The 27,000-nt window shown below is 53.4% G+C and overlaps 1 protein-coding gene across 1 annotated transcript in view; it reads right to left on the bottom strand.

The window, feature by feature from the left end:
* ASXL2 (ASXL transcriptional regulator 2) overlaps positions 1-27,000 on the bottom strand; it is a 97,962-nt gene that overhangs the window by 24,216 nt on the left and 46,746 nt on the right. The window contains exons 3-4 of the mRNA XM_054002159.1: positions 16,070-16,178; positions 12,990-13,140 (exon numbers count right to left, since the gene is read on the bottom strand). Of these exons, the coding sequence (XP_053858134.1) occupies positions 12,990-13,140; positions 16,070-16,178 (260 nt within the window). The remainder of the gene's footprint in view (positions 1-12,989; positions 13,141-16,069; positions 16,179-27,000) is intronic.

Here is a 27,000-nt window from a genome sequence, read left to right on the forward strand (position 1 = left end):
GGGACAGGCAGGGACAGAGGGACAGCATCTGTCCCTCTGCTGGGACAAGGACAGGGCACAGGGACAGGCAGGGACAGAGGGACAGGCAGGGGACAGAGGGACAGGCAGGGACACAGGGACAAGGACAGGGCAGAGGGACAGGCACAGACAGAGGGACAGGCAGGGACAGAGGGACAGGCAGGGACAGAGGGACAAGGACAGGACACAGGGACAAGGACAGGGCAGAGGGACAAGGACAGGGCAGAGGCACAGGCAGGGACAGAGGGACAGGCAGGGACAGAGGGACAGGGACAAGGACAGAGGGACAAGGACAGGGCAGAGGCACAGGCAGGGACAGAGGGACAAGGACAGGGCAGAGGGACAAGGACAGGGCACAGGGACAAGGACAGGACAGAGGGACAATGACAGGGCAGAGGCACAGGCAGGGACAGAGGGACAAGGACAGGACAGAGGGACAAGGACAGGGCAGAGGCACAGGCAGAGACACAGGGACAAGGACAGGGCACAGGGACAAGGACAGGGCAGAGGCACAGGCAGGGACAGAGGGACAAGGACAGGGCACAGGGACAAGGACAGGACAGAGGCACAGGCAGGGACAGAGGGACAAGGACAGGGCAGAGGCACAGGCAGGGACAGAGGGACAAGGACAGGGCAGAGGCACAGGCAGGGACACAGGGACAAGGACAGGGCAGAGGGACAAGGACAGGGCAGAGGGACAAGGACAGGGCAGAGGCACAGCCAGGGACACAGGGACAAGGACAGGACAGAGGGACAAGGACAGGGCAGAGGCACAGGGACAAGGACACAGGGACAAGGACAGGACAGAGGGACAAGGACAGGGCAGAGGGACAGGGACAGGACAGAGGGACAAGGACAGGGCACAGGGACAGGCAGGGACAGCTCCTCCCCACAGCCCTGCCTGGCATCCCTCTGCTCTGAGCCAGCAGCAGCGTCCCAGCCCAGCTGGGGACAGCAGCACCGATGTCACCGGGCTGTGGGAACAGCAGGGATGAGAGGGAAAGTCCCAGAGCCAGGAGCAGCCCTGGCTGAGCCCTGGGATGCTTCGGGAAGTCAGGGAGCTGCTGTGGGCCTTGCTCTGGAGGGGAGGATTAACCACTGACTGATCCTTTAACTAGTAACTCATTATTTAACTATTAACTCATTCTCTAACCACTGACTGATCCTTTAACCACTGACTGATCCTTTAACTAGTAACTCATCCTTTAACCACTGACTGATCCTTTAACTAGTAACTCATTATTTAACTATTAATTCATTCTCTAACCACTGACTGATCCTTTAACCACTGACTGATCCTTTAACCACTGACTGATCCTTTAACTATTAACTCATCCTTTAACCACTGACTGATCCTTTAACCACTGACTGATCCTTTAACTATTAACTCATTATTTAACTATTAACTCATTCTCTAACCACTGACTGATCCTTTAACTAGTAACTCATTCTTTAACCACTGACTGATCCTTTAACTATTAACTCATCCTTTAACCACTGACTGATCCTTTAACCACTGACTGATCCTTTAACTATTAACTCATTCTTTAACCACTGACTGATCCTTTAACCATTAACTCATTATTTAACTATTAACTCATTATTTAACTATTAACTCATTCTCTAACCACTGACTGATCCTTTAACTAGTAACTCATTCTTTAACCACTGACTGATCCTTTAACTATTAACTCATCTGTTAACCACTGACTGATCCTTTAACCATTGACTCATCCTTTAACCACTGACTGATCCTTTAACTACTGACTGATCCTTTAACTATTAACTGATCCTTTAACTATTAACTCATTCTTTAACCACTGACTGATCCTTTAACCACTGACTGATCCTTTAACTACTGACTGATCCTTTAACTATTAACTCATCCTTTAACCACTGACTGATCCTTTAACCACTGACTGATCCTTTAACTATTAACTCGTTCTTTAACTATAAACTCGTTCTTTAACTATTAACTCATTCTTTAACTATTAACTCATTCTTCAATTTTGAATAATTCATTGGGCATTGACTCATTCTCCCCTGGCAGGCTGGGCAGGCCCTGGCACAGGGTGCCCACCCTGCATCCCTGGCAGTGCCCAAGGCCAGGTTGGACACTGGGACACCCTGGGACAGTGGCAGTGTCCCTGCCATGGCAGGGGTGGCACTGGCTGGGCTCTGAGGTCCCTCCCAACCCATTCCATGACTCTCTGAACTCCTGTGCTGCGAGATGACAAACCCAGAGGGCACAGGGAGTGTGCCCAGGTTGCCAGTGAGGGCAGGGATGTCTGGAGCATTAACTCCTGTTCTTCCCTCCAAAAGGTTTCATTTCCCACAAATGACAGAAACGCAAGGAAATCCGACTGGAAGGGAATCCTTGCCAAGAAGCCCAGCTGAAATCTGCAGCTCCTCAGAGCTCTGAGGAATTCTCATCAAGAACCACAGGGAGCAGTTAAGATAAAAAATAAAAACTGGGTTGTTATTGCTCACAGTCCTGCAGGGGGAAGGAGTCTGGGCTGGGAGTGTCACTGCAGGGCAGGACTCTGAGGGGCAAAGCTGCTCTGAGCAGCCAGTGCAGGAGAAATGCCAGAAATCCCAGAGTCCCTGAGGCTGGGAAATCCCTCCCAGCCCATCCAGTCCCAACTGTGCCCAATGCCCACCTTGTCCCCAGCCCAGGGCACTCAGTGCCACATCCAGGCATTCCTTGACACCCTCAGGGATGGGAACTCCAGCATGGGCAGCCCCTGCCAATGCTGAGCACCCTTTCCAGGGAGAAATTCCTGCTGCTGTCCACCCTGAGCCTGCCCTGGCCCAGCCTGAGGCCATTTCCCCTTGGCCTGTCCCTGTTCCCTGGGAGCAGAGCCTGATCCCACCTGGATGTTTTGGGTCACTCAGAGCAAATCCAGAACCCTCAGCAATGGTTCTGAGGACTCCTCATGTCCCCACCCTCTGCGTTTCTCTGTATATTTATGTATTCTAGTTTAAACACCAAGCTTCTACTTTACACAGGACAGGAAATTCAACCAAATTCAGAGCATTTACGACAAGCAAGCCCCACTGGACACAGGATGTGCGTGGAGCTGCTGCCACCGCTGCTGTGTGACGTGCTGCTGGCAGCTCAGTGTGACACAGACACTGCCAGCTGCCCAAACACTGCTGCTCCAGAGGAACAGAGCTGCCAAGGGTGCCAGGCTCTGTCCCAAAGCCCAGCCAGTGCCACTGCTCAGCACGAGGCACAGGGAATTGGCCACTGGCCCCTGGGATGTGTGGGAAGGGAATGGAGCCCCAGGGATGGGGATGGAGCCCCAGGGATGGGGATGGAGCTGGGAAGGGAATGGAGCTGGGAAGGGAATGGAGCTGGGGATGGGGATGGAGCTCCAGGGATGGGAATGGAGCTGAGGAAAGGAATGGAGATCCAGGGAAGGGAATGGAGCCTCAGATATGGGAATGGAGCCCCAGGGATAGGAATGGAGCTCCAGGGATGGGAATGGAGCTGGGAAGGGGATGGAGCTGGGGATGGGGATGGAGCTTTAGGGATGGGAATGGAGCCCCAGGGAAGGGAATGGAGCCCCAGGAGGGGCTGGGGGAGCTGGGAAGGGGCTCAGCCTGGAGAAAAGGAGGCTCAGGGGGGACCTTGTGGCTCTGCACAACTCCCTGCCAGGAGGGGACAGCCAGGGGGGGTCGGGCTCTGCTGCCAGGGAACAGGGACAGGCCAAGGGGAAATGGCCTCAGGCTGGGCCAGGGCAGGCTCAGGGTGGGCAGCAGCAGGAATTTCTCCCTGGAAAGGCTGGGCAGGCCTTGGCAGGGGCTGCCCAGGCAGGTTTGGAGTGCCCATCCCTGGAGGTGTCCAGGGCAGGCCTGGATGTGGCACTGAGTGCCCTGGGCTGGGGACAAGGTGGGGATTGAGCACAGGTTGGACTGGATGGGCTGAAAAGAAGCTCCATTAAGCTAAAAAAAGGGGAAAAGGAGATTTCTGTGCGTGCAGCCCCCTGGTGAAGTGCACAAGGGGATCCTCAGGAAGCAGCTTCCCCCCAGCCACGTGCAGGAACTGCTGCATTTAGAAAAGCTGATATTTCTACCCAGCCTTCAGCAGGAAGAAACAAAGTGCCAGGAAAAAAAAAAAAAAAAGGGAGAATCCTTTCTTTTCTCTTGTTCCTGGCAGCTGCTCTGGGCAGGCCCTGGCCCTCAGGGGACACAAAGCTCCCCAGTAAAGCAGGTGCCACCTTCCAGCTGTGACCTGGCATTTCCCTGGCCCCCAGGGTTTCCTCTGTGCCAACGCAAAGATCTCCAGGTCAGAACAGTGTTTTTATCCCTTATTCCCATTTTCCCAAGCACACAGACCACCTTTAATTACTGCAGGTGATTAATTCACTGCCCCACCCCACAGGAGCTCTTGCTCTGGCCTGTTTGAACCTTGCCCAAATCTTCCAACCTGGTTTCAGTACCTGACTTTTTACAGACACCAAATGCAGAGATTTTGGACCCTGAGCTGGTCAAGCAGAGCTCTGGGAGCCTGGAGGGACCCTCAGCTCTGCAAAGACTCAAGCCAAGCTGATCACTGCCCACTGGAGAAGGATCATCCACCCATCATCTGGCCTGGCTCATTTCCCCCTTTTCCCTTAAAGCTGGTTTTACAATCTCTTTTTTTTCCCCGTGTTTTTCCTTTTTTTAGCACAGAGACCGGGGCTGGGTTTTGCTGGAGGAGCCCCATGGCCTCATGCTGAGCACAACCTCTGCACCTTGTCCCCCACAGCCAGCCCTGGTGAGGCCCTGCCAGAAGCACCTGAGCGAGGCTCAGCTTTCAGGAGGGTTTGAAACACCACAGAACCCAGGAATCATCCTCTGAGAGTCGTGGAGGTGTTTGGGTGGAAAAGCCCTGTGAGACCACGGAGTCCAACCATCCCCAGCACTGCCAAAGCCACCTCTGTCCCCAGGTGCCACATCCACAGGGCTCTAAATCCCTGCAGGGATGGGGAATCACCCTGTGCCAGGCTTTGAGCACCTTTTCCATGAAAGGATTGTTCCCAATACCCAACCTGGGCCTCCCCGTGGTGGACCTGAGGTGTTTCCACAAGGCCTGCATCCCAAAAAAGCTGTTTTTATCACCAAACTCCAGCAGCTGCTCCACTTCCAGGCCCAAGCCAAGGGGTCTGTGTCAGCCTGGTGGCCACAGAGAGGCCCCAGAAGGGGAACTGGCCTGATGGGCTTCTCTTCGAGCTAGGTCTTATCAGCTCTTAGAGAATTTATTACACTTGAGATAGTTTAGCTACTCTGAATGGCATAAAATTAGCAGGATGGCTTCTGAGGTAGTGTTGGAAACAGGAAAAGGTTTAATAAAAGGCAAAATAACAAAGTTCTTACAGAGAAAAACTGAGCCAGGGACAAGAGGTTCTTGCTCCTGCTGTAACACCCCACAAAAGTGATTATTTCCTTTGTTCTCTTCCTTTTCTAGTGAATTACTTAGATGGGACCTTTTGGCCTCTGTCTAATCAGAGAGCCCCAGGTTTGAGCTGAAGTCCAAAAGGTCCTATGAGGTGTCTTTTTAGCAAATTTGGAGAGAAACTTGTGGGCTTTTTGCCTTTTTAAGCAGACAAAGAATTGACTGAGTCACTCCATCAACAGGGGGCACGTTCCTACACTGGGCCACGAGTTCTTGCCTTACCTGCCCGGAGCTGCTCCGTGAACATTCCTGCTGCTGCCAGCCCCTCCTGGGGCCCACGGGGCTCTGCAGAGGCACCCAGGGCTCTGCTCTCCCTCCCCAAATCCCAGAGCTGCTTTGTGCTGCCAGAGCACTTGGGTTTTTGCACAAATAAGGAAGTGGCTGCTGATGTTATCCGGACACGCTTCCTGTTCTGCTGGGGATGAGCACAGGCACGGAGGGCTCAGGCAGCTCCTGCCTGCCCTGCTCTGCTCTTCACCTCCATTCCCTGCTCTCACAGCCCAGCCCTGCTCCTCAGACCCTGCAGAAACAACCAGTGCCCTGTCTGAGCTCTGCTTCTCACCAAAACCCTGGGGATGGGCTGATCCCAAAGGTGGGGACGGGCTGATCCCAAAGGTGGGGATGGGCTGATCCCAAAGGTGGGGATGCTGCTGACCCCACCCTGCCTGCCCTGCTCTGCTCTTCACCTCCATTCCCTCCTCCAACAGCCCAGCCCTGCTCCTCAGACCCTGCAGAAACAACCAGTGCCCTGTCTGAGCTCTGCTCCCCACCAAAACCCTGGGGATGGGCTGATCCCAAAGGTGGGGATGGGCTGATCCCAAAGGTGGGGATGCTGCTGACCCCACCCTGCCTGCTCTTCACCTCCATTCCCTCCTCCAACAGCCCAGCCCTGCTCCTGAGACCCTGCAGAAATAACCAGTGCCCTGTCTGAACTGTGCTCCCCACCAAAACCCTGGGGATGGGCTGATCCCAAAGGTCCCAGGGATGCTGCTGACCCCACCCTGCCTGCCCTGCTCTGCTCTTCACCTCCATTCCCTGCTCTCACAGCCCAGCCCTGCTCCTCAGACCCTGCAGAAACAACCAGTGCCCTGTCTGAGCTCTGCTTCTCACCAAAACCCTGGGGATGGGCTGATCCCAAAGGTGGGGACGGGCTGATCCCAAAGGTGGGGATGGGCTGATCCCAAAGGTGGGGATGCTGCTGACCCCACCCTGCCTGCCCTGCTCTGCTCTTCACCTCCATTCCCTCCTCCAACAGCCCAGCCCTGCTCCTCAGACCCTGCAGAAACAACCAGTGCCCTGTCTGAACTGTGCTCCCCACCAAAACCCTGGGGATGGGCTGATCCCAAAAGTCCCAGGGATGCTGCTGACCCCACCCTGCCTGCCCTGCTCTGCTCTTCACCTCCATTCCCTCCTCTCACAGCCCAGCTCTGCTCCTGAGATCCCAAAAAACAACCAGTGCCCTGTCTGAGCTCTGCTCCCCACCAAAACCCTGGGGACGGGCCGATCCCAAAGGTGGGGATGGGCTGATCCCAAAGGTGGGGATGGGCTGATCCCAAAGGTGGGGATGCTGCTGACCCCACCCTCACACAGGGCTGAGCTGCGTTTGGGATGTTCTCTGTAATGAACAAAGTTCCCAGGTGTTCCCCAGAGACGCGGGCAGGGCCTTCCTAGTTCCTATGGCAACACTAAAAAAAAACCTACTAACTCTAGCTGAGTACCGATATTGAAATGTTAATTAGCTGATTGCTCTGTTTGTTTTCTCTGATCTACCTGAAAATAACCTGCCTCCCCCATCCACGCTGCCATTCTGGGACTAAAATGCAAATAAAGAAAACCATGAGAGCGTTTTTTAGGGGCTAAAGACACCCCTAAATAAAGAACTAAACACAGTAGAGGGGGCTAGACAAACGCCCTAGCTGAGGAAGAGGGAAACACATCCCCTGATCGACTTTTGCCCGTCACCATCACCTACAAAAGACTAGACTACAGTAGGCTGTGGGAAGCAAAAATGAAGAGACGGAAATTCCTGGTGCTGCCACAAGGAAAGAAGAAGGGAGAGCTGCTGCTCTGGACTTCAGTGACACACTCTGCACACCTCCTTCCTTTTGGCCACCTGGGAAAGCTACAGCTGTGGGGGTGAGCTCCGTGTCGAGCCCCCTGCCCAGCTGATCTTTTTAATAAAGAGCTGAACATTAACAAAGGCATTAGCCCTGTTCGTTTCATTCTCCAGTCCAGCCCTGAGATTTGGGATGTTGTTCATGAGGAAGGAGGTCCTTGCGTGCTCCACGTCCCAGGTTTTTGTGTGCTCCGTGGCACTGGAGGAGTGCTGCATGCCAGGGCTGATGCCCCAGAGGAATCCTCCTCACTGGTTACAAACATGTGAAAAATGCACATTTTATGACTGGCTTTTCACAGATATTACAATGAATATTATATGTGTAATGCTGGAAAGTTATGCTGTATTAATTCTCTCAAGTAGTGTGTTAAATGTATTTTTAGGTCATAACACGACGTTAAAATAGAAATTATACTATGTAAGATACTTTTTAACTAGGTCAAGAAAGAGATGAGATAATCAAGAAATTCTTCGCAGAGAGAGTGACAGGGCCCATAAAGAGTAACAGCCTCCTTATCAGCAAAGATAAACATTCTTCCACCTTCTCTCTTTATGGAACCACCAGGATTAAGGAGAAGAAGTTGACAAAAACCAGAAAAGCTCTTAATTTGCAAGGAATTTATGCATCATGTATGAGATGTATGAATATGCAACAGGCTGTTGCTTTTAAGGTTATTCCTTTGCTCACAAGGCATGCTTGTCTTGGCTTAAGTGCCCAAGAGCATCCAGGTGTCTGTAATTCTTTGCTTTTTATTGTCTTGTAATTGTCCTAATTCTAATTTTTTATTACTCTAATTGTATTACTATTTTTATAACCATTTTATTATTATTAAACTTTAAAAAAATTTAAAAACCAAGTGATTGGCGTTTTTCACAAACAGCAAACAAAGGGAGCAGGTGACAATAAAACCAGCAGGAAAAGCCTCAGGGGGGGAACCCTGAGGATCTCTGCCAGCACCAGCCCTGCCTCTGCTGGTGCCCCAAAGTCAGGATGGGAGTTGGGATGGCCCAGGGGCTCCCAGGGCTGCAGGTTCCCTCATTTCCACTTCACTCATCCCTGCCTGCAGGACAGGGGGATGAGCCAGGCCTGGGATGGAGCTGAGCCCACTTCCTGCCTCAATCCTGCCCTTCATGGCAGCTTTTTGGGTATTAAATGGCACTTTTTGTATGCAGCAAGGTCACGAAGCTGCAGGAAATGAAAAGAACCCTTCCGGATGCACAAAGGAAATGAAATACTGAAAATGAAAGAAAATCTTCCCTGCAGACTTTACAGAATGCCAGTCTGGTTTGAGATGCAGGGACCTTAAAGCTCATCCAGTGCCACCCTTAGGGACACCTTCCACTGTCCCAGGTGGCTCCAAGCCCTGTCCAACCTGGCCTTGGGCACTGCCAGCACAGCTCTTTTATATCTTTCAGCTCCCCAGTGCAGCTGCTCCAGTACAGAGAGCTGGGGGCTCCACCTGGTGAAAATTACCCCAAAAATCCCACTGAGTGTCTGAACAAGGTCATTCACAGAGAGCTGAGCTTCAAAATGCTTCAGGCAGAGATTGTTTGAACTTCACAGAATCCCAGGATCCCTGAGGCTGGAAAATCCCTCCCAGCCCATCCAGTCCCAGCTGTGCCCAATCCTCACCTTGTCCCCAGCCCAGAGCTCTGAGTGCCACATCCAGGCCTGCCCTGGACACCTCCAGGGATGTGACACCTGCCTGGGCAGCCCCTGCCAAGGCCTGCCCAGCCTTTCCAGGGAGAAATTCCTGCTGCTGCCCACCCTGAGCCTGCCCTGGCCCAGCCTGAGGCCATTTCCCCTTGGCCTGTCCCTGTTCCCTGGCAGCAGAGCCCGACCCCCCCTGGCTGTCCCCTCCTGGCAGGGAGTTGTGCAGAGCCACAAGGTCCCCCCTGAGCCTCCTTTTCTCCAGGCTGAGCCCCTTCCCAGCTCCCCCAGCCCCTCCTGGGGCTCCATTCCCTTCCCTGGACACGCTCCAGCCCCTCCAGGTCTCTCCTGAGCTGGACACAGGTGACCAATCTGGACACAGGTGACCGAGCTGGACACAGGTGACCAATTTGGACACAGGTGACCGAGCTGGACACAGGTGACCAATCTGGACACAGGTGACCGAGCTGGACACAGGTGACCAGTCTGGACGCAGGTGACCAATCTGGACACAGGTGACCGCTCCCAGCTCTGCTGGGGATGGCAGAGCGCAGTGCCCGGAGGGTAAATCCAGCCCTGGCAGGGTAAATCCATTCCATGGAGGGTAAATCCACATGGAATGCTGCCCCGTGCCTCTGGCTGCCTCGGGAAGGGCCAGCACGGGCAGGGGAAACACAGAGAGAGACAACAAATGCCCAGGGGGAGGGAGGTGCAGCTCCAGAAATCCCTGGCCCCGAGCAGCCAGCCCTGCTTTGCTCCACGTGGGAAATGGGTTTCTAGAAAATTTTAAAAAATTTGATAAGAGTGTGTAAATTTTGAGGTAAGAAATGTTGATTTAGAAATGGCATCAAATAGGATAGCTATTGTTGAGAGAGAAATTGAATTAGAAATAGGTTTTAAAGGACGGTCCTGTAAATAACATTGGATATATTTTGCAGAAGTGTGAAAGATATACTGTAGTAGGATTTATGAGGGGTAATTTTAGATGATTGGTTTTAAAATATTTATAATAATGTAGTTAAAACTGATAGGTTAAGAAATGTTTATAGTGCACTGTAATTAGGAAATCGTTGGGGTTTGACTGTGATGCTGTGAATTATAATAGTTGCATTGGTTTGATTTTTTTTTATGGGACTGAAAACAGAATCAAATCATTCTTCATGGAACTGTGGAAGGGACCTGAAGGAGAAATTCACGGGCAGATGGGAGTTCCTTGGAGTGAGTGCCCATGGGATGCTCAGCACCAGAGCTCAGAGAGGAGCCACCCCTGGTTTTTTTTGTATTTATCCTTCACATTGTCCTGTTCTGGGTACTGCTGGCAGCTGTTCCAGGGTAAGATTTCCATTTCCTTCTCACCTGGCTTCCTCCTGCCTTTCCAGCCCTTTGGTAATGTGATATATAAAACTGTTATCTCACATCTCTACATGTATTTCTAAATAAAGATCTCTCTAAAATATACAGAAATTCCCTCACAGGCTTTTACCTAATATTGTAACATTGGAAAATACAGGAAAAGTAGCCAGAATCCCCCTTTACAGACCAAGTATTTCAAGAGGATTTGTTGAAAATGAAAATATTTCAACCTTATTGACCAAATATTTCGAGAGGATTTGTTAAAAACGAAAATATTTCAACCAGACTGTCTACAGCTTTGCTGTCAAAGGATGGATTTGGAGTCAAGTTTAATTTCTAAGGGGTTTTTTTTACCATTTTGTACTCTCCTGGTGCTTTCAACGCTTACAGCTGCACATAACCCAGTTTGGTGTTGGCCTGTGGCTGCAGGGCAGGGCTGGGTGGGGCTGGCCCAGGTGACCCCTGGCCAGCTCTGGGACCCCTCTGCCTCAGCCTGCAGTCCCAGGGCACTGGAAATACCTTTGAAATAATGTCACAGAATTCACAGAAATCCCCAGGTTGGGAGAGACCCCCAAGAGCATCGAGTCCAACCCAGCCCCAACAGCTCAACTCAACCCTGGCACCCAGTGCCACATCCAGGCTTGTTTTAAACACACCCAGGGATGCTGTCCTGCCTCAGCCAAGGAATTCTGTGCATGAGTGAGGGGAGAAGGAAGAAGGAGAAGAGTGGATTGAAGGTGAACACTAACAGGGACTCAATATCCAAATATTCTGAAGGAGAGGAGCCTGAACCAGGCCAGGGCTCAGGCTCAAACCCTCCAGGACCCTGCAGGGATGCAGGGCATGGCAGGGAACGCCTGGCAGTGCCTGGGAGGTGTCAGAGCCTTGCACGCAGCTGTCACAGTGTCCTGGGCTCTAAGATGTGCCTGGGGGTGTGTGTTCTATTCCCATCTGTGGGCAGTTGTCTTCTGTTCATTTTCTTTATCTCTTCCACAACCCATCCTCCCTCCAGGAGATCTCTTCTGTTCATGGGCCATTGATTATTAATTATCTGCTGTTCATGGGCCATTAATTATTAATTATCTGCTGTTCATGGGCCATTAATTATTAATTATCTGCTGTTCATGGGCCAGTGGGTGTCCCTGCATGGCTGAGAAAATTCCATCATCCCACTGAGAGATGCTCCAGAGGAGGAGCCAAGCATTCCTACCTGGATACAATCTGAGGCTTTGGGAACACCACAGCAGCCTTTGCCCACTGCATTCCCAGAGGAGCAGCTTTCTGCCCCACGGCATTCCCAGAGGAGCAGCTTTCTGCCCCACTGCATTCCCACAGGAGCAGCTTTCTGCCCCACTGCACTCCCAGAGGAGCAGCTTTCTGCCCCACTGCATTCCCAGAGGAGCAGCTTTCTGCCCCACTGCATTCCCAGAGGAGCAGCTTTCTGCCCCACTGCATTCCCACAGGAGCAGCTTTCTGCCCCACTGCATTCCCAGAGGAGCAGCTTTCTGCCCCACTGCATTCCCAGAGGAGCAGCTTTCTGCCCCACTGCATTCCCAGAGGAGCAGCTTTCTGCCCCACTGCATTCCCAGAGGAAGCCCAGGCCCATCCACACCAGCCCTGGAGCTCCAGAGGAAAACTCCAGCCTTGTCCAGGATCCTGCTCCAGCAGAAGCACAGCTGGCACTGCAGGAGGGCTGAGCCCCCATGGAATGGCACTGCTGCCACCAGCCTGACCCACGGGCTGTCATGTGGAAGAGGTTTTACAGCAATTTCTGTGAGAGAAGTTTGGTAAGAGGATCCATGTTTACCCCTGGAAGAATTTTCTACCAAGGTCGTTGACACAGAAACCAAGAAAGAAAGAAGGAGAAATAAGAGAAACCTGCAATTCTCTATTCCAAGGAGCACTTTGTCTTTCCTGACCAATGAGTAAACTTAGGAGTTTTGTAAGAATGCATAACAAGCATGAATGCTAGAATAAAACCAGTTTGAAGCCCTCTGAAAATGGAGCGTGTTGCTTTATGTTGTCTCCATCCCAACTACAACAGCGTCAGGGAGTGCTCTGACTCCCTGTGTTGTTTTGTATCACTGCATTTTTTATTCTATTTTCATTTTCTTCCCTAATAAAGAACTGTTATCCCTGCTCCCGTATCTTTGCCCGAGAGCCCCTTAATTTCAAAATTATCGTAATTCAGAGGGAGGGGGTTTGCATTTTCCATTTCAGGGGAGGCACCTGCCTTCCTCAGCAGACACCTGGCTTTTCACACCACGACTCTCAGGTACCTGTCCCCTTCCCTGCCCACCTGGAGGCCTCCACACCTGCAGCAGCAGCAGCTGAGCAGCCCGGCTCAGCTGGGATCGCTCTGAGGAACCCAGGGGCCAGGTTAAACCTCCTGTCCCCAGGCAGGAACTCACCTTTCCTTTTCCACCTGCTCTTCCTCCTGTCCTTGGCGGCGCAGCCGTCGCTGCTGGAGCTGCTGTGCTCCGAGCTCTGCGAGTCAGAGTGGGCGTCGCTGCTCTCCTCGGAGCCCTCCGACAGCTCCTTCAGCCCATCCGGGATGTCCTTCTGCCAGGGGACACCACAGAGCCACAGCAGGGTCACCACAGAGCCACAGCAGGGTCACCACAGAGCCACAGCAGGGTCAACCCCAGTGCGAGGGACAAAACCCCAAAGCCGCGGTTTGTTGGCCACGTGTGACCCTTTAAATGCCCCACAGCTGCTTCGGGGCTGGCCCCAAAGCCTTCTGCGGGTCCCTATATAAACACTGAGGGCAGGGGACACGTCCTCAGCTCTGTCCCCGTCGTCACCTCCCAAACTGCCCTTCCCCACATTCCCCAGGGATCACCAACCCCACTGCAAGGCATGGAGGGGCAGGACACAGGGGATGGATCCCCAGTGCCAGAGGGCAGGGCTGGATGGGAGATTGGGAATTGGGAATTGTTCCCTGTGAGGGTGGGGAAGGGCTGGGCTGGAATTCCCAGAGCAGCTGTGGCTGCCCCTGCATCCCTGGCAGTGCCCAAGGCCAGGTTGGACACTGGGACACCCTGGGACAGTGGCAGTGTCCCTGCCATGGCAGGGGTGGCACTGGCCGGGCTCCAGGGACAAATCCACCCCAGATCAGGAATTCTGTGAGCCAGCTTCCCCCTAGCGTTTAAAATCCAGCTGATTTTTAAAGACAATTCCCCGTTATTCCCTCTCTGACTGACACTGGGGACAAGGTGATTTCCCATCTCTAGACAGGGGCTGAGGCCAGTGAAGTTACCCTCTTAGGGCTGGAGCTTCATTAACACCTTACTACTATTAATTAGGACTTAATTAACATTAACTCCTTCCCTTCTGGGGCAATACTTGGGGTGCAGAGCTGCAGTGACCTCTCAGGACTGGAGCTTCATTAACACCTTACTACTATTAATTAGAAGTTAATTAACATTAACTCCTTCCCTTCTGGGGCAGTAACTGGGGTGCAGAGCTGCAGTGACCTCTTAGGGCTGGAGCTTCATTAACACCTTACTACTATTAATTAGGACTTAATTAACATTAACTCCTTCCCTTCTGGGGCAGTAACTGGGGTGCAGAGCTGCAGTGACCTCTCAGGACTGGACTTCATTAACACCTTACTACTATTAATTAGGAGTTAATTAACATTAACTCCTTCCCTTCTGGGGCAGTAACTGGGGTGCAGAGCTGCAGTGACCTCTCAGGGCTGGAGCTTCATTAACACCTTATTACTATTAATTAGAAGTTAATTAACATTAACTCCTTCCCTTCTGGGGCAGTAATTGGGGTGCAGAGCTGCAGTGACCTCTCAGGACTGGACTTCATTAACGCTTTAATTACTCCTTCCCTTCTGGGGCAGTAATTGGGGTGCAGAGCTGCAGTGACCTCTTAGGGCTGGAGCTTCATTAACTCTTTAATTACTCCTTCCCTTCTGGGCAGTAATTGGGGTGCAGAGCTGCAGTGACCTCTCAGGGCTGGACTTCATTAACTCTTTAATTACTCCTTCCCTTCTGGGCAGTAATTGGGGTGCAGAGCTGCAGTGACCTCTCAGGGCTGGAGCTTCATTAACACCTTACTACTATTAATTAGGAGTTAATTAACATTAACTCCTTCCCTTCTGGGGCAGTAATTGGGGTGCAGAGCTGCAGTGACCTCTCAGGGCTGGAGCTTCATTAACACCTTACTACTATTAATTAGGAGTTAATTAACATTAACTCCTTCCCTTCTGGGGCAGTAATTGGGGTGCAGAGCTGCAGTGACCTCTCAGGGCTGCACTTCATTAACGCTTTAATTACCCCTTCCCCTCCTTTGGGATCCTGCTGGAGAACTGGAGAGCAGCAGGAACCGCCCCATGCAAAGGGGGCTCGGGCGTGGGCAGGGGCTGCCCGGGGGGGTGGGGTGCCCATCCCTGCAGGTGCCCAGGTGGGCATCGGGCACAGCTCGGACTCGGACTGGTGGATTACAGCTTGCTCTGATTTAGAGATGGGGTCACGGAGAGGGGTTTTAAAAGCTTTTATTTCCTTTTCATTTCTTTTATTTAATGTATTTCATTTTTATTTTCAGTTATTGTATTTAATTTCATTTATTTTATTTTCATTTATTTCATATATTTAATTTTATTTTACTTTGTTTCATTTATTTTATTTTCATTTATTTCATGTCATAATTTTATTTTATTTTCTTTCAAATTTTTATTTTATTTCATTTTCATTTACTTTATTTCATAGATTTAATTTTATTTTATATTATTTTATTTTTATTTTATTGCATAATTTTATTTTGTTTCATTTAATTATTTTATTTCATCTTATTTTCATTTCATTATTTCATTTTGTTTTATTTTAATTTATTTTATTTCACAGATTTTTTATTTTATTTCATTTCATTATTTTATTTTATTTCATTTCATTATTTAATTTCATTTCATTTTCACTTATTTATTTCATAGATTTTGTTGCATTTATTTTATTTTATTTCCTTTCATTATTTAATTTCATTTCATTTTCACTTATTTATTTCATAGATTTTGTTGCATTTAATTTTTTTAAATTTTATTTTATTTCATTTTAGATTTTATTTTTATTTATTTCATTTAATTTTTTTCATTTCATTTCATTATTTTATTTTATTATTTAATTATTTTATTTTATTTTATTTTATTGATTTTTTAATTTATTTAATTTTTTTCTTTTCTTTTCTTTTCATTTCATTTCATTTCATATTTTATTTTATTTTTTCATTTCATATTTTATTTTATCATTTCATTTCATTTAATTTTATTTCATTTCATATTTTATCATTTCATTTCATTTCATTATTTATTTTTTCATTTAATTTCATTTCATATTTTATTTTATCATTCCATTCCATTCCACTCCATTTCCATTTCCCCCACCTCTGACTCAGAATCCCGTCCATCCCGGCGGGATTCTGCAGCCCCGGGGAGCCCGGGGAGCCTGGCACGGTGCCCCGGCCGTGCCCGAGGGCTGGCACTCACCTTGAGCGTGTAGACGCCCATCCTGCCCGGGACCTTGTAGAAGATGCCCTCCTCGCCGCGGGAGTTGGTGTGCAGCATGGCATTCAGGCAGGCCAGGGGGGACGTCCCGCTGCAGAGAGACCCCCGTCAGTGCCCCCGGGCAGCCCCCGGGCACGGGCAGCCCCCCGGGCATGGAGCCCCAGGGCATGGAACCCCCCCCGGGCATGGAGCCCCCCAGGGCAGGGAACCCCCCCCGGGCACGGGCAGCCCCCCGGGCATGGAGCCCCAGGGCATGGAGCCCCCCGGGCATGGAACCCCCCCGGGCACGGGCAGGGACCCCCAGGGCATGGAACCCCCTCGGGCATGGAGCCCCCCAGGGCACGGGCAGCCCCCCCGGGCATGGAGCCCCAGGGCATGGAGCCCCCCGGGCATGGAACCCCCCCGGGCACGGGCAGGGACCCCCAGGGCATGGAACCCCCTCGGGCATGGAGCCCCCCAGGGCACGGGCATGGAGCCCCAGGGCATGGAGCCCCCCAGGGCATGGAGCCCTCCAGGGCATGGAACCCCCCAGGGCATGGAGCCCCCCAGGGCACAGGCAGCCCCCCGGGCATGGAGCCCCAGGGCATGGAACCCCCCCGGGCATGGAGCCCCCCGGGCATGGAGCCCCCCAGGGCATGGAGCCCCCCAGGGCATGGAGCCCTCCAGGGCATGGAGCCCCCCAGGGCATGGAACCTCCCCCCCGGGGCACGGGTAGGGACCCCCAGGGCATGGAGCTCCCCAGCCCCCGGGCAGCCCCCGGGCACAGACCCCCAGGGCATGGAGCCCCCCCCGGGCAGCCCCCGGGCACGGACCCCCAGGGCATGGAGCCCCCCAGGGCACGGGCAGGGACCCCCAGGCCATGGAGCCCTCCAGGGCATGGAGCCACCCAGGGCATGGAGCCCCCCCGGGGATGGAGCCCCCCAGCCCCCGGGCAGGAGCCCAGGGCACGGGCAGGGAGCCCCCCAGGGCACGGGGAGCCCCCCAGCCCCCGGGCAGCCCCTGGGCATGGGAAGGGACCCCCAGGGCACGGGCAGGAGCCCCCCAGGGCATGGAGCCTCCCAGGGCACGGGAAGGGACCCCCAGGGCATGGAGCCCCCCAGGGCACGGGCAGGACCCTCCCAGGGCATGGAGACCCCCAGCCCCGGGCAGGAGCCCCCAGGGCAGAGAACCCCCCAGGGCACGGGAAGGGATCCCCCAAGGCATGGAGCCCCCCAGCGCATGGAGCCCCGCAGCCCCCGGGCAGCCCCCGGGCAGCCCCCCAGGGCACGGGCAGCCCCCCAGGGCATGGGCAGGAGCCCCCCGGGGCACGGGCAGCCCCCCAGGGCACGGGCAGCCCCCCAGCCCCCGGCAGGAGCCCAGGGCCAGCCCCCGTTCCCAAGGCAATGCAAGCTGAAGCGGGCACGGTCAGCAATAGGGGAGACAGGGCACGGATGCTGCAATCCTGGGAAAAGCAAACCAAACCCGCCCCGGGTTCAGGCTCGCCAAGGCTCCTCTGACACACCCCGGAGCAGCCCCGGCGCTGGGTGAGGCTCAGAGCAGCTCCGGGCTGAGCTGAGGGTGGGCTCCAGGAGGATTCAAAGTTCTGGTGAGGGTTTTTTTCCCCCAAAAAAGAACCCGTGTTCTGCTGGAGCGAGGGGTTTTTGGGGTGACAAATGGAAGCCAAGAATTCCCCCTGGGAAGGGGCAGCTCTCCAATGCCACCAGGAGAGTGGAGGCAGATCCATCTTCTCACCGGGGCTGGAGCGGGGCTTGGCTGGCTTTGAACCCATCCTGCTGCAGGCAGGAGCAAGCCCAGGCAGGGCCAGCAGGTGAGCTGTGCCCCAGGGCAGGGACAGACAAGCTCAGACTGGATACAGGGACCCCAAACTGGAAACAGGGACCCCAAACTGGAAACAGGGACCCCAGACTGGATACAGGGATCCCAAACTGGATACAGGAACCACATACTGAACACAGAGCCCCAAACTGGATACTGGGATTCCAAACTGGAAACAGGGACCCCAGACTGGAAACAGGGACCTCAAACTGGAAACAGGGACCCCAGACTGGATACAGGGACACCAAACTGGAAACAGGGACCCCAGACTGGAAACAGGAACCCTAATCTGGATACAGGGACCCCAGACTGGAAACAGAGACCCCAGACTGGAAACAGGGACCCCAGACTGGATACAGGGACACCAGACTGGATACAGGGATTCCAAACTGAACACAGGGATTCCAAACTGGAAACAGGGACCCCAGACTGAAAACAGGGACCCCAGACTGGATACAGGGACCCCAAACTGGATACAGGAACCACATACTGAACAGAGGGACCCCAAACTGGAAACAGGGACCCCAGACTGGATACAGGGATCCCAAACTGGATACAGGGATCCCAGACTGGATACAGGAACCCTAAACTGAACACAGGGATTCCAAACTGAACACAAAGCCCCAAACTGGAAACAGGGACCCCAAACTGCAAACAGGGATCCCAAACTGGAAACAGGGACCCCAGACTGGATACAGGAACCCCGAACTGAACACAGGGATCCCAAACTGGATACAGGGATTCCAAACTGAACACAGAGCCCCAAACTGGATACAGGGACCCAAAACTGGAAACAGGGACCCCAGATTGGATACAGGAACCCCAAACTGGAAATAGGGACCCCAAACTGGAAACAGGGACCCCAGACTGGAAACAGGGACCCCAGACTGGATATAGGGAACCCAAACGGGATACAGGAACCCCAGACTGGATACAGGGATCCCAAACTGGATACAGGAACCACAAACTGAACACAGGGATTCCAAACTGAACACAGCCCCAAACTGGATACAGGGACCCAAAACTGGAAACAGGGACCCCAAACTGGACACAGAATCCCAAACTGGATACAGGGATTCCAAACTGAACACAGGGACCCAAATGGGACACAGGGATCCCAAACTGGATACAGGAACCCCAGACTGGACACAGAGCCCCAGACTGGATACAGGAGCCACAAATTGCACAGAGGGACCCCAAACTGGATACAGGAACCTCCAAATTGGACACAGGGACCCCAGACTGGATACAGGGACCCCAAACTGGACACAGGGACCCCAAACTGGACTCAGAACCCCAAACTGGACACAAGGATTACAAACTGGACACAGGGATTCCAAATTGGATACAGAGCCCCAAACTGGATACAGGGACCCCAAACTGGACACAGAATCCCAAACGACACAGAGCCCCAAACTGGATACAGGGACCCCAAACTGTACACAGAAGCCCAAACTGGACACAGGGACCTCCAAACTGGACAGAGGGACCTCCAAACTGGACACAGAGCCCCAAACTGGATACAGGGATCCCAAACTGGATACAGGGATCCCAAACTGGAAACAGGGACCCCACACTGGACACAGGAACCTCCAAACTGGACACAGGAACCCCAAACTGGACACAGGAACCTCCAAACTGGACACAGGGACCCAAAATTTAAAGCCCCACCAAACCAGCCCCAGGAGGACACGAAACCAAGCCCGGATGCTCTCCCAGCACTCAGATGAACCCAAAGCTGTTGGGGCCACGCTGGACCTGCCTGACCCTGAGGGAAAGAGCTCGAGATGTTCTCCTTGGCTCACAGCCGGGGCTGCCCTCAGCCCTGGCACTCTCTGCTCACCATCAGCCCCACAGGAGGCTGGGATAAGGTTCATCCTTGGAGGTGGAACGGGATGGGATGGGATGGGATGGGATGGGATGGGATGGGATGGGATGGGATGGGATGGGATGGGATGGGATGGGATGGGATGGGATGGGATGGGATGGGATGACTGCAGCCCTTGCTGGGTCTCTGCTGCCCTTGTGCCCAGAATCCCCCAACATTCCCTGATTCCCTTCTCCCACTCCCTGTGTTCTGCACCTGGGCTGCCTCTGCTTAACTGGAATGAAACAACTGCCTAAAACCAGCCCTAGGAACCAGATTCTGTTCATTGTCACAGAATTCCACAATCACCAGGTTGGATGAGACCTCCAAGAGCATCGAGTCCAACCCAGCCCCAACAGCTCAACTCAACCCTGGTATCACATCCAGGCTTGTTTTAAACACACCCAGGGATGGATGGTGACTCCACCACCTCCCCGGGCAGATGATTCCCGTATTTTATCACCCTTTCTGTAAAACACTTTTTTCCTAATTTCCTCAATTCCCCTTGGTGCAGCTTAAGGCTGTGTCCTCTGGCTCTGTCAGTTCCTGGAGAAGGAGCCCAAGCCCAGCTGAGCACAGCCACCTTTCAGGAGCTGTGGAGAGTGATGAGGTCACCCCTGAGCCTCCTTTTCTCCAGGCTGAGCACCCCCAGCTCCCTCAGCCGTTCCTCACAGGGTTTGTGTTCCCAGCCCCTCTCCAGCCTCGGGTTTGTGTTCCCAGCCCCTCTCCAGCCTCGGGTTTGTGTTCCCAGCCCCTCTCCAGCCTCGGGTTTGTGTTCCCAGCCCCTCTCCAGCCTCGTTGCCTCCTCTGGATGCGCTCGAGCGTCCCAACGTCCTTCCCAAACTGAGGGGCCAGAACTGGACACAGCCCTCGAGGTGTGACCTCACCAGTGCCCAGTGCAGGGGCAGAATGAGCTCCCTGCTCCTGCTGGCCACGCCATTCCTGATACTGGCCAGGAGCCATTGGCCTTCTTGGCCACCAGGGCACGCTGCTGGCTCATGCCCAGCCTGCTGTCCATCAGGTCCCTCTCTGCCTGGGCACTGTCCACCCACTCTGTGCCCAGCCTAGAGCACTGCAGGGGTCATTGTGGCCAAAATGCAGCACTGGGCACTTGGATTTTATTGCCCTTGCTCCTGATTTTTTTGGATTTCATTGCCCTTTCTCCTGATTTTGGATTTTATAGCCCTTTCTCTTGATTTTGGATTTTATTGCTGTTTCTCCTAAATTTTGGATTTGATTGCCCTTTCTCCTGATTTTTTTATTTTATTGCCCTTTCTCCTGATTTTGGATTTTATTGCCCTTTCTCATGATTTTTTTTTATTTTATTGCCCTTTCTCCTGATTTTGGATTTTATTGCCCTTTCTCGTGATTTTTTGGGGGATTTTATTGCCCTTTCTCCTGATTTTTTTGGGGGATTTTCTTGCCCTTTCTCCTGATTTTGGATTTTCTTGCCCTTTCTCCTGATTTTTTGGGGGATTTTCTTGCCCTTTCTCCTGATTTTGGATTTTATTGCCCTTTCTCCTGATTTTTTGGGGGGATTTTATTGCCCTTTCTCCTGATTTTGGATTTTATTGCTGTTTCTCCTAAATATTGGATTTGATTGCCCGTTCTCCTGATTTTTTTTTATTTTATTGCCCTTTCTCCTGATTTTGGATTTTATTGCCCTTTCTCCTGATTTTATTGGGATTTTATTGCCCTTTCTCCTGATTTTGGATTTTATTGCTGTTTCTCCTAAATTTTGGATTTGATTGCCCTTTCTCCTGATTTTTTTTTTTATTTTATTGCCCTTTCTCCTGATTTTACCACTGAAGGCCATCTCCTCCACTTCCTGGGAACACACACTGGCAATTCCCACCTTTCCACCTCAAAAGCAGCCCTTGGAGAAGCAGATGGTGTAAAAGGTGAGTTTCTGCCTGCTCCAGCTCCATCAGCACCTCCTGCTCCCCCTCAATCTGTCCCAAAGCAGCAGAGCCACCCTCAGCTCCAGCAGTGCCAAGGTGCCAGTCCTGAGAGGAGGTCCCAAAATGGGATCCATCCCTCAGGAGAGAGCCTCTGGAGCTCAACAGGATCTGGCCAAGGTCTGGAGCTACAGAAGAGCCTCTGGAGCTCAACAGGATCTGGCCGTGGTCTGGAGCTGCTGAAGAACCTCTGGAGCTCAGCAGGACCTGGCCAAGGTCTGGAGCTGCTGAAGAACCCTTGGAGCTCAGCAGGACCTGGCCAAGGTCTGGAGCTGCTGAAGAACCTCTGGAGCTCAGCAGGACCTGGCCAAGGTCTGGAGCTACAGAAGAGCCTCTGGAGCTCAGCAGGACCTGGCCAAGGTCTGGAGCTGCAGAAGAACCTCTGGAGCTCAGCAGGACCTGGCCAAGGTCTGGAGCTGCTGAAGAACCTCTGGAGCTCAGCAGGACCTGGCCGAGGTCTGGACCTGCAGAAGAACCTCAGGAGCTCAGCAGGACCTGGCCAAGGTCTGGAGCTGCTGAAGAACCCTTGGAGCTCAGCAGGACCTGGCCAAGGTCTGGAGCTGCAGAAGAACCTCAGGAGCTCAGCAGGACCTGGCCAAGGTCTGGGATTGCTGAAGAACCTCAGGAGCTCAGCAGGACCTGGCCAAGGTCTGGAGCTACAGAAGAGCCTCTGGAGCTCAGCAGGACCTGGCCAAGGTCTGGAGCTGCTGAAGAACCTCTGGAGCTCAGCAGGACCTGGCCAAGGTCTGGGATTGCTGAAGAACCCTTGGAGCTCAGCAGGACCTGGCCAAGGTCTGGAGCTGCAGAAGAACCTCAGGAGCTCAGCAGGACCTGGCCAAGGTCTGGAGTTGCTGAAGAACCTCTGGAGCTCAGCAGGACCTGGCCAAGGTCTGGGATTGCTGAAGAACCCTTGGAGCTCAGCAGGACCTGGCCAAGGTCTGGAGCTGCTGAAGAACCTCTGGAGCTCAGCAGGACCTGGCCAAGGTCTGGGACTCCTGAAGAACCTCTGGAGCTCAGCAGGACCTGGCCAAGGTCTGGAGCTACAGAAGAGCCTCTGGAGCTCAGCAGGACCTGGCCAAGGTCTGGAGCTACAGAAGAGCCTCTGGAGCTCAACAGGATCTGGCCAAGGTCTGGAGCTACAGAAGAGCCTCTGGAGCTCAGCAGGACCTGGCCAAGGTCTGGAGCTGCAGAAGAACCTCTGGAGCTCAGCAGGACCTGGCCAAGGTCTGGGACTCCTGAAGAACCCTTGGAGCTCAGCAGGACCTGGCCAAGGTCTGGAGCTGCTGAAGAACCTCTGGAGCTCAGCAGGACCTGGCCAAGGTCTGGGATTGCTGAAGAACCCTTGGAGCTCAGCAGGACCTGGCCAAGGTCTGGAGCTGCTGAAGAACCTCTGGAGCTCAGCAGGACCTGGCCAAGGTCTGGAGCTACAGAAGAACCTCTGGAGCTCAGCAGGACCTGGCCAAGGTCTGGAGCTGCTGAAGAACCTCTGGAGCTCAGCAGGACCTGGCCAAGGTCTGGAGCTGCTGAAGAACCTCAGGAGCTCAGCAGGACCTGGCCAAGGTCTGGAGCTGCAGAAGAACCTCTGGAGCTCAGCAGGACCTGGCCAAGGTCTGGAGCTGCAGAAGAACCTCAGGAGCTCAGCAGGACCTGGCCAAGGTCTGGAGCTGCAGAAGAACCTCTGGAGCTCAAGAGGACCTGGCCAAGGTCTGGAGCTGCAGAAGAACCTCAGGAGCTCAGCAGGACCTGGCCAAGGTCTGGAGCTGCTGAAGAACCTCTGGAGCTCAGCAGGACCTGGCCAAGGTCTGGGACTCCTGAAGAACCTCTGGAGCTCAGCAGGACCTGGCCAAGGTCTGGAGCTACAGAAGAGCCTCTGGAGCTCAGCAGGACCTGGCCAAGGTCTGGGATTGCTCTGCTCCCCCAAGACTCTCTCAGGAAACTCCCTCAAGTCCCTCAGTTATTTCCAAAGCTCCTGCCCTGGGATGTTCTCCAGCTTGGGATCATGGTGATGGATCAGTGATGTTCTCCAGCTTGGGATCATGGTGATGGATCAGTGATGTTCTCCAGCTTGGGATCATGGTGATGGATCAGTGATGTTCTCCAGCTTGGGATCATGGTGATGGATCAGTGATGCTCTCCAGCTTGGGATCATGGTGATGGATCAGTGATGCTCTCCAGCTTGGGATCATGGTGATGGATCAGTGATGTTCTCCAGCTTGGGATCATGGTGATGGATCAGTGATGTTCTCCAGCTTGGGATCATGGTGATGGATCAGTGATGCTCTCCAGCTTGGGATCATGGTGATGGATCAGTGATGTTCTCCAGCTTGGGATCATGGTGATGGATCAGTGATGTTCTCCAGCTTGGGATCATGGTGATGGATCAGTGATGTTCTCCAGCTTGGGATCATGGTGATGGAGCAGTGATGCTCTCCAGCTTGGGATCATGGTGATGGAGCAGTGATGCTCTCCAGCTTGGGATCATGGTGATGGATCAGTGATGTTCTCCAGCTTGGGATCATGGTGATGGAGCAGTGATGCTCTCCAGCTTGGGATCATGGTGATGGATCAGTGATGCTCTCCAGCTTGGGATCATGGTGATGGATCAGTGATGCTCTCCAGCTTGGGATCATGGTGATGGACCAGCCTGGGCTCTGAGCTCAGCTCTGGCTCTTGGCTGGAGGCTCAGTCAGAGGCAGGAATGGCACCAGAGTTGGGATTAGGGTTGAGCTGGAGGGGTCCAAGGGGTGGGATGAGATGGGCTTTGAGGTCTCTTCCCAAATCATTCCACCATTCCATGACTCCAAATGCCAGGAACCAAGAGCAGGAAGAGATTTCCCTGGACCTGCCTGGGCTGGTTCCATCCCAAGCCTCACCTGTGCACTGGGAAGGGACTCCAGGCCCCACCAGGACATTGGGATTGGTCCTGCCCAGTACCACGAGCCCTTCCCACAGGGCTCAGCCACCCCACGGGATGGAGCTGCCTCTGCAGGCCACTGCCCTGCCCACAGGAGCATTTCCCTGATAAAACCTGGATCAATTCCTGACAGAATACACCTGACAGGGACATCCTCCACCTCCACTAAACAGCTGGTGTCCCATCCAATGCTCCCAAAAGTCGTTTTTGGCCAAACCTTGGGCAGAGGATTCCTGCTGCAGTCCATGATGGCAAGGACACTGCTCTGGACACAACGGGGGATAGTTATCCCTCAGATTTGGGATATTCAGCACCCACAGCTGCTTTTCCATGCAAATATTGCTCGGGATTGGGCGTTTCAGGGCTGTGCAGACAGCAGCTGGGGCTGTGCTGAGAGCAGAAGGTGGTTCCAGCTCTGTTTCCATTCCATCACAGCCTGTGCTATCCCAGCTCTATCCCAGCTCTATTCCAGGTGGGAACTCCCTGCTGGAGGTTCCAGCTGTGTTTCCATTGTGCTATCCCAGCTCTATTCCAGGTGGGAACTCCCTGCTGGAGGTTCCAGCTGTGTTTCCATTGTGCTATCCCAGCTCTATTCCAGGTGGGAACTCCCTGCTGGAGGTTCCAGCTGTGTTTCCATTGTGCTATCCCAGCTCTATCCCAGCTCTATTCCAGGTGGGAACTCCCTGCTGGAGGTGCACTCACAGCCTGTGCTATCCCAGCTCTATCCCAGCTCTATTCCAGGTGGGAACTGCCTGCTGGTGGTTCCAGCTGTGTTTCCATTGTGCTATCCCAGCTGTATTCCAGGTGGGAACTCCCTGCTGGAGGTTCCAGCTGTGTTTTCACTCCATCACAGCCTGTGCTATCCCAGCTCTATCCCAGCTCTATTCCAGGTGGGAACTGCCTGCTGGAGGTTCCAGCTGTGTTTCCATTGTGCTATCCCAGCTCTATTCCAGGTGGGAACTCCCTGCTGGAGGTTCCAGCTGTGTTTCCATTGTGCTATCCCAGCTCTATTCCAGGTGGGAACTCCCTGCTGGAGGTTCCAGCTGTGTTTCCACTGTGCTATCCCAGCTCTATTCCAGGTGGCAACTCCCTGCTCATGGATGGCAAACCCCAATTTTGGGGTAAGGAGTGGGATGATGACCTTTAACCACTCCCCAGAGCCAGGGACACCGACAAGTGAAGGGGATCAGGGGAAAATGCAGCTAACCCTGCTGTTCCCACTGCCCCCATCCCAGCCCAGAGCCCCGGGAAGGTCGGGACTGGGACAGCCTGGAGGCACTGGGCAGTCCTGGGCTCTGTGCACCCAAAACCAGCTGGGCTGGGAGCACGGAACTCCCACCAAAATCCCACAGAATTCCCACCCAATTCCCACCTGCCAGAGCTCAGGACAGCCAGCAGAGAGTGGCCAGCCTTGCCAGGGGTGATGCCTCAGGTTTCAGCTTTTGTATTTTTCACATTCTGTGCTGCTTTGGTGTGTGGGTCTGGGCTTCATATTATGGGATGGTGAGCTCTGTGCACAGAGCAGGGAGACAAAACAATTCCTTCTCCAGCTGGGGACCAAGGACAAATGATCCAAATCTCAGGCCAAGAGCACAAACAACGTGGAATCAAGAGAGAAAAACAAGGATGGGGCTTCATAACCTAAATCTGTGATTGTACAATTAACCCCAATATGCAAATGGAGCAGAGCTGATCCCAGTGAGAGCCCCCGGGAGCGCTCGTGCATTTTGGGACCATTTTGGTTCCTCTTGGGTGCAGCCCTGGCTGGGGTCTTGTGCTGCCCAAGGTGGATCCATGGAGGAGATCCTTTGAATCAATCCCTGCTTTATCCTTTAGCTCTGTCCAGCCTCTGTTCCAGCTCAGCCTTCCCAAGGCATCGAGGGAAGCTCCAGACAAAGCCATCCCCAGGAACCATTTCCCACCTCACCGCCTGCATCCAGCTGCCACAGGCACTCAGGGGAGCATTTCCCAGTTTTTCCTCCCTGTTCCCCCTCTCCTGTGAGCCAGGAGCTCTTTGCTGAGGGCTGCAGCCTCCCCCAGTGCCAGGCTGGCAGTGCCAGGAGCAGGACACGGGCAGGGCTAGGGAAGCAGCCCCTCTGCCAGGTGACATTCCCCAGCATGCAGCACCCCACAAGCAGCACAGAGCCCACATGCAAAGCCAGCCCCACACAGGCAGCAGGGACAGGGACACGGCCAGGAAGGAGCTCCCAAGCCCCGGGGTTCCCAGCTGGAGGCACAGGGAGCGCAGCGTTACTCCGGGGTTACTCCCAGGAGCAGGGCAGGAGCAGGCTCTGCATTAGGGAATGGCAAGGGGGTGGGTGTTAGGAGAGGAGCTGGGCACGAGCAGTGCTGGGTCTGG

The sequence above is a fragment of the Vidua macroura genome, chromosome 35 (genome assembly GCF_024509145.1).
Source record: "Vidua macroura isolate BioBank_ID:100142 chromosome 35, ASM2450914v1, whole genome shotgun sequence".
NCBI classification, from domain to species: domain Eukaryota; kingdom Metazoa; phylum Chordata; class Aves; order Passeriformes; family Viduidae; genus Vidua; species Vidua macroura.